Raw genomic sequence first — 7,157 nt, forward strand, 5'->3', positions numbered from 1 at the left:
CCAACTAACCGGATCCCTCTTTGGGGTAGGGGGCAACTTGGCCAGCTCTCCAGGCACTTCCTAAACTCACTAAAGATTGAAAATGCTAGTCCAGAATTCTTGGTGGATGCAGAGATGTGAAGGGAGTGGAGGAGCCAGGGATATCTTGCCAGCCCCTGTACAAGGTGGGGGGGCGGGTCTTGAGGGCCCCAGAGACCTCCATCCCCCTAGAGTCACCCCACCCACCCCATGGAGGTCTGTCATCCACTCTGTCTCCTTCTGTTGTAGGGGTAGCAAAAACCAACCCCAGTTCCAGCTGGTACAAGAGGAAGATGAGATCAAGGTAACAGTAGGCAGGGTCACCTCTTATGGGGAAGCAGTAGGTAAGGGGCTCGATTCTATAAGGCCCATCTTCCCTAAATCTTTGGCAATTCCAGGCCCCTGTACCAGGCCAGTGTTGGCATGTTCTTGCACACCCACCCTCACCACCTACCCCACCCTGCCTTCTGCCCCAGGCAGGTCTCTGCAAAGAGGCAAGTGGAGGGGAGGGAGTGAGTGATAGGGGGTAGGGCAGTACAAGGAGGAAGGCAGGAGAGAGGGCCGGGGAACTGGCACCAGGAAGGACCTCAGGGGCAAGGCCTCCTCAGCTTTAATTGAAACTTTACAGCTGGAGAAAGAATTGCTAGAACTAGAGCCTCCACACAAGGTGGGCCTGGATCTAGAGCCAGAACTGGAGTTGGAGGTGGAGCCGAAGGCCGAGGACTCCGAGCAACTCAAGTATAGGATAGAGTCCCTCCAGCCCGACACGCTGCCTGACCCGCAGCCCGACACGCAGCCCGACACGCAGCCTGACACGCAGCCCGACACGCAGCCCGACACGCAGCCTGACATCAGCCAGTGGAGCATCAGGCCAAATTCCAGCTACCTGAGTTCAGCAGAGGAGGACCAGGTGTCCACCAACCATCGCTCTATCTGTGTGCAGACCTCTAAGCACCTCTTCTGGGCAGACAAACTCATCCAGGCCTCGGAGCACAGCCTGGAACGGATGACTGACACTCAGCTGGGCAAGAACAAAGGTAAGACCATTAGCCATCTGGGCCAGCAGTCTGTCCCCAAGGACACCACGTGCTCCAAGAAGCAGCTCCAGACCCCCAGTGCCCAGCCAGCTCCGCCAGCCACAGACTCCCAACAGCTACCAAACCCCTACCCATCCTCCTCCAGTCTCTCACCAGCCATCGGTCTGGAAGAGCTGGTCAACTTTGCCTCTTCCTTGGCTGTGGCCTCTTCCAGCAAGATGGACTTGCCCAACTTGGAGCACATGATCAAAGCTCCACCCCAGAAGGCCGAGGCGCCTTCTACAGATCCCACCACCCAGGTGGCCGTGGACCAGCCCGAGAAGAAAAAGCTTACTAAGGAGTTGCCAGATAGACCACCACTTAAAGCCAGGGAGTCACAGAAAGCTCAGAAGCCACAAGACAAGAACTTCTCCCACCCTTACCTCGACTTCAGCAAGCCGGGGATCAAGAGGGCCACCATTAAAGGAGAAGTGAAGCTTCTCCAGCCACCGGCCATGTCCCCTCTGCCTCAAGGAGACATGAAAGAGTAAGTGAGGCTGGCTCACGGCTTCCCACCACAGGGGGTGCTCCAGGATGGGCGGGCCCACTCTTCACACAGCTGGATGGGGGGTGGAAATGGAATGAGGGACTAGGTAGGGGATGGGGCACGCTGTGATGTCTCAAACTCAGTGACTTCATAAAGGCTGCTGGAAACAAGGTTCCAGTGGACTGAGGCTCGGTGCCAGGGCCAGGGCTGGAGGAGGCCCCAGGGACCATGGAGGGTGAGCATCTCGGGGCCCAGGCAAGGACCTGGGTTCAACATGGGAAGTTAGGGTTAGGAAGCTTGGTCCCCAGAGGGTAGATGGCCTCACTCTCATGGGAAATGTTTGAGTTAGCATCCGCCCCGCTGGGAACCTGATGGCCCCAGGCCCAGGACCCCTCTGTGGAGCATGGTGTGAGAGAACATGGCTCTCCAGCGGCCCTTGCTTCCTGGTGACAAATGGACACCACAGAAGGTCAGCTGCCTATCAGCGTGCAGCAGGAAGAGGCCCTCTTACCCCGGGGGGCCTCCTCGCAGAGGCCTCTGGGCTCACCCCTCTCCCTGACCCTGCCACTGGGGCCCAAATGACACTCTCTCTTTTGCGTTGCAGCTCGGTGCCGGGAACCAGGAAAGGGAGTCCATTATTGCTGAAAATCCATTTTAAGGTGTCGTCCCCCACTTCCCCAGAGAAATGACTAGACAAAACCAGTAAAGCCTCCAGTGCTGGCCTCCGGCTCAGACTGTTTGTGCAAACGCTCTGGACTAGTGAGCTTACCTGGCTGTGGCGTCCTGGTCTCAATTTTTTAGGGATGCCACCCATTTTTTTTTTCTTTCAAGACTTTATTCAAATTCTAGTTAGTTAACATATTGTGTGGTATGAATTTTAACCCACCCTCATTTTTTAGCTACCCCAGCCCCCCTGCTCGCCCGTCCCCAGAGGCTCACCCAGCCATGTTCGGCCCCTACTCACTGCCCCTGGCTTGTTCCACTTCACTCACACCTGTCCAGACCTCTCAGCCTGCGGCAGAGGCTCATGACCAGTCTCGGGGAGACCTTGGCACCTTCTCTGAGTCTTTGGCTGTCTTAGGTCATGAAGCGAGGCTTCCTCTCGGCCTGAAGCCGTGTTGGGATCATTTTAGGGGGGACCTCCTGGGGGTGGGCTGGCTGGGCAAGGAGGTGAGTTTGAAGGGAGTTCTTCTGTCTAGTGTGGGGGCCTGGCATGGGGAAGGCACGATGTCCAGGGGCTGGAAGGTACGGGAAGAAAGAAGCCAAAGGACTGCCCCGCTAGGGGCCACAGCCTGGAACTAGAAGTATCTCAAAATGTAGGGGAGAGCCCATATGTAATGATGTACTTCCCCATGCAGCCCAGACACACACACACCAGCCGCTGATTCATACAGCACACAGGCACACACATACACACATCCACTCAGTTCCACACGTCCCACGTGCACAAGCACACATAAACATGCATCTCTGTTAGCCAGACACATGTGCTAAACACACACACGAATGCACAAGTCTCCCCATGTTGGGGGAGGACAGGCAATGTCTTTCCAGAGAAAGATCTGGAAGAGGAGAGCTGGGAGCAAAGCAGGGAAGGGAATTCAGAAGTCGGGGAGAGAGGGGAGGGGGAGGCAGAGCCACAGCTTGGGCCCTGGTCAGCCTCCAGACCCAGCAGTGCCAAGGCTCCCTGTCAAGTGAAAGCTCAGCCTCGCAGATTCCCAAGAGCCTGCCCTGCCTTGAGAGGGGGCTGAAGAGGGAGGTGCCCAGGGCCTAGGAGGGTGAGATTAGAAAGGCGTAACAGTTGGGAATGGGGGGGGGGGGGCAGGGGCAGGAAACTGGAAAGAGGAAGGAGGAGGAGATGCAGAGGTGAGTATCCCTGGAGGCGCTGGGCTGTTGGGGAACATCTTCCAGGAGTATTTTGTGAACTATGATTTGTAAGTTTACATGGTTTGGAGGAGGAGATCCTTCTTTCCCAGGGGACCTGGGGTAAGGTGGGTCACAGGCCCACCCTGGGCTAGACCCCTCCTTCCCAAGGCCCGACTTCAGGACTCTAAGGCCTGCTTCTCCCTGGGCCTCTGCCAGCCTGTGTTAGCTTCTGGAGTGGAGTTGCAAATTCGGATGCTTTAAGGGGAGCAGAAACTCAAAAGAGTAGAACAGCAGGTCGCCCTGCCAAGAGAAGCAGGCCTGTGGTGAGGGAGAGTGCACCCTTGCCAAAAGATGTAAAAGTCCAACCCAGAGCAAGCCTGAGGGCTGTGGGCCTGGGGCACTGGACCAGCCTCAGAGCCTGTGACTCTGCCTTTCAGGCAGCCGAAGGCAGAAGACCAGGAGATCCCTGTCATCGGCACAGGGAGCATACAGGTAAGCAGGGCCGGCCAAGGGTCTGCTGGTACAAGCTTCTGCCTGCAGAATCCCCTGGATAAGGGACTGTGAGTGCAGGCTGGTTGGGGGGGGGGGGGGGGGGGGCTGGGAGGAGGTAGAGCTGAGCCTGGTCTCAGGGTCCCTGGAGTCTGAGCCCCCGGGTGGCCGGGGCCCCTCAGCCCTGTCTTCCCCCTGCCTCCAAGGCCTCCCCAGCAGCCTCGAAGACTGCCCACACAGGACCCAGGAGAGGAGCAGCCCTGCAGGATGCAGAAGGGGAGGCCTCAGCAGCCCACTGCCCTGCCGGCCCAGAGGGAGCCAGCATCCATCGTGGCCACAGGGGCTGAGCAGTGCTCCCGGAGGGCCAGAGGGTTCAAGCACCTTGCAGCTACCAGCTCAGTGAAATCAGGCTCAGGTGCAGGGTCTCAGAGGTAAGGGTAGGGACTGCAGAGTGGGCCTGAGGTGCTGGGTTTGGAATAAGGCCTGCCTGGCCCCGACATCTCTCTGCAGCAGGTGCAAAGCTCCTTTCCACTCTCTTCCTCCTGAAGCAGCTCTGCAGATGAGAACCTGCTACCCCTGACAGCCCGGCTGCTGGCAGGTGAGGGCCCCAGGGCCAGGAGCAGGGGAGAACAAGGGCATACTCACAGCAGAACTACAAGGGGTCACTTCCCCAGAGTCTGGGGCCATTGGGAACAATCATATTGTAACCATTCCTCAATGCCAGGCTAATTGGCTAATCTTTACAATTCCAGGGCTCACTGATGTGTGTGTGTGTGTGTGTGTGTGTGTGTGTGTGTGTGTGTGTAAAAGAAGGGAGGGAGGGATTGGTGGATAGAAAGGTATTTGGATAATGGATGGATGGATGGATGGATGGAAGGATGGACAGCATGGAAGGAGGAAGGGAGGAAGGAAATTGGGAGAGAGGATAGGGAAAAATAATCTGAGTTCCCCGCCCCCCCGTAGAATCTGGGGCTATGGGGTCAGGGGTATAAGGAACCCCAGTGCCACTGTAATATTGGCAGGGGCCCCTCAAAGCAGAGTAATTTTACTCACCATCATTAATCTTCAGTGCCTGCTAAATGCCAGGTGCCAGCAGGGCCCTGGAGCCTCAGAGCATTGCAGCTCCAGAGCGAGAGTCCAACGGCCAGCCCTGCCCAGTCTCCTGGTGATGTGACCTTGGACACAAGTTTTGAATGTCTTTTCATACCAACATGTCCAAACACAGGTTTTGAACATGAGAATTGAACGGAAAACTTAACAAATGCCAACACACAGTAGCCACTGTTGTTCTTTAAATGTTATAATGCCCCCAGTGTTGGAGAGATCCAAGTCTTCAGTCCCATTCTGAGCTAGACTGGTCCGATCTCTGGGCCCCTGTGTGTGGGTTCACCTTGTTCCCTGCCTCCCTCCCTGCCCTCAGCGTTCCAGGAGATCTTCAAACTGTTCAGCTCTAGCCCGACAGGCACCGTGGACATGCGCAGCATGAAAGCTGCCCTGCGCAATGTGGGCATCCAGCTGAGCCCACAGGAGATGTGTGAGGCTCTGCAGCAGGCAGACTTGGATGGTGGGTATCCCCACCCCTGGCCTTTTGTCCTCCTTCACTTCTGGCCCTGGAGAATGTCTCCTGTGCCCACAGACTCCCTAGCCAGGTCCTATTTTAAAGTTTCCTCTGCCAGGAAGCCCGCTCTGATCAATACATCTATCCCATGGCCCCTAAACATATTTCTGCTGTGTTAATCCTAATCCTGACTTGGGGATCCCCCAGGGCAGGGACTATTTCTCCCCCATTCAACTGGGATTGACATTTGGCTAGAATTGGGACTGGATTCTCTGATGTCTGGAAGGAACTGCAAACAAGCCTCTAAAGCATATGCAGGGTAGGCCTTCTGCAGAGGAGGCACCCACAAAACCCCTTCCTCTCTCTCTCTTCCCAGGTGACGGAACTGTAAGCTTCAAAGACTTCCTAGGTGTCCTTACTGACAGCCACCGCCTGGCTCAGTGCTTGGGTGAGGGGCAAGGCTGGTGGAGTGGGAAGGCCTGGACTGAGGGGAGATTCCTCCTCACCCTCCCCTCTGATCTCTGACCCCCAGGCCAGGTGAGGAACAGCCGGTTCTATGACCCTCAGGGCCTGCAAACCCTTTTCTTAGAAATGCTGTTCAAGCTGATGAGCCAGGGCTTCCTGCCCCACAAAGTGGTGCAGGAAGTGATGAGGTAAGCCCCTGTCCCCAGCTTCAGGGCCCAGGATGGGGGAAGCAGATGCTGCCGGGCCGGGTGCCCTGAGGCTCCTGCCCCAGAATCGGGAGCCCTGAATTCTGGGTCCGTTCCTGTCGTGCTTTGGTTTCCGGGCCTTCCAGACACAGAGGTGGGGGGAGGCGGGGTCTGACTAGGCGGGGGCGCCTCCCCTCCCCTCCCCTCCAGCTACTACACGAAGAAGCAGCGGGCCCTGCGGCTGAACCCAGGCTGGAAGGGCCGGGCCCGTGGCCCCAGCGGCGCGGTGCGCACTCACGCGAGCCTCACCTTCTTCTGCCAGGCCGCGCGCCTGGGCGGCCTCTCGGGCGCCGAGCTGGAGCGCTCACTGCACAGACTGCACAAAGCAGGTGCGCCCCGGGCCGGGCGGGACCCACCGAGGGGCCAACCCTGACTCGGGACCTGCGGGCAGGACTAGCCTCTCCTTGTCCTCCTCCCGGCCTCCCCGGGGCCAGGTGCGCGCAGCCCCTACTCCCAGATACCTAACTTGGCCGGGCGGACACCCCCAGAAGACCGGACGCGGAACCGAGCCCCACTCCCCGACCTCCGACTTCCCAAGTCCTGCCAGCCCAGCCGCCACAAACTCGGGTCCACCCAGAGGTCCCTCAGCCTGGGTGAGAGCCGCGGGCAGGGCCGGACTCCGGGAGACCCGGAGGGCGGGGACGCTGGACCAAGGCTGGGGCGGAGCCTAAGGAAAGAGGGCAGGGTAGCCGGGCGGGTGGGAAGGAGGGCCGAGGGGGCACCAGCCCCGACTCCCAAGGAAAGCAGCCCCTTGACCCTCCGCACGCCCCCTCCCCCAGAGTTCGTGGGCCAGCCACTAGACTCTCTACGCCCCTGGAAGATGGCTCCCTCCCCCCCAACTCTAGTGCAGCAGCAGCCCTTCTCCCCTTCGCCAGCCTGTTTGCCGAAACCTGCTATGAAAAACGTGTACAAGTAAAGCGTTTGCGGAGCAAAATAGGCTGCGTGTGGTGGGG

At 58.3% G+C, this 7,157-nt stretch overlaps 1 protein-coding gene and 1 long non-coding RNA gene across 12 annotated transcripts in view; one reads left to right on the forward strand and one right to left on the reverse strand.

Annotated features, from left to right (window-relative positions):
* Positions 1 to 1,692, reverse strand: part of LOC112655575 (uncharacterized) — a 25,656-nt gene extending 23,964 nt beyond the window's left edge. For all 4 annotated transcript variants that reach the window (XR_007412851.1, XR_007412853.1, XR_007412852.1 and 1 more), the window contains exons 1-2: positions 1,478 to 1,692; positions 905 to 1,039 (exon numbers count right to left, since the gene is read on the reverse strand). This is a non-coding gene — a long non-coding RNA (uncharacterized LOC112655575). The remainder of the gene's footprint in view (positions 1 to 904; positions 1,040 to 1,477) is intronic.
* Positions 1 to 7,138, forward strand: part of LOC112655570 (spermatogenesis-associated protein 21) — a 14,612-nt gene extending 7,474 nt beyond the window's left edge. Inside the window, exons 3-14 of one of the 8 annotated variants that reach the window (XM_049113983.1) lie at positions 268 to 322; positions 647 to 827; positions 864 to 1,055; positions 3,885 to 3,939; positions 4,119 to 4,367; positions 4,485 to 4,534; positions 5,357 to 5,500; positions 5,871 to 5,942; positions 6,027 to 6,147; positions 6,355 to 6,533; positions 6,639 to 6,797; positions 6,984 to 7,138. In XM_049113983.1, the coding sequence (XP_048969940.1) occupies positions 268 to 322; positions 647 to 827; positions 864 to 1,055; positions 3,885 to 3,939; positions 4,119 to 4,367; positions 4,485 to 4,534; positions 5,357 to 5,500; positions 5,871 to 5,942; positions 6,027 to 6,147; positions 6,355 to 6,533; positions 6,639 to 6,797; positions 6,984 to 7,120 (1,594 nt within the window). In that variant the 3' untranslated portion in view covers positions 7,121 to 7,138. Of the gene's footprint in view, positions 1 to 267; positions 323 to 646; positions 1,582 to 2,185; positions 2,241 to 3,884; positions 3,940 to 4,118; positions 4,368 to 4,446; positions 4,535 to 5,356; positions 5,501 to 5,870; positions 5,943 to 6,026; positions 6,148 to 6,354; positions 6,534 to 6,638; positions 6,798 to 6,983 lie in introns of those variants that run through there. The other 7 variants (XM_025440736.3, XM_025440737.3, XM_025440738.3 and 4 more) reach the window with 7 other exon arrangements.
* Positions 7,139 to 7,157: the final 19 nt, after the last annotated feature.

This window comes from Canis lupus, chromosome 9 (assembly GCF_003254725.2).
Source record: "Canis lupus dingo isolate Sandy chromosome 9, ASM325472v2, whole genome shotgun sequence".
Taxonomy (NCBI): domain Eukaryota; kingdom Metazoa; phylum Chordata; class Mammalia; order Carnivora; family Canidae; genus Canis; species Canis lupus.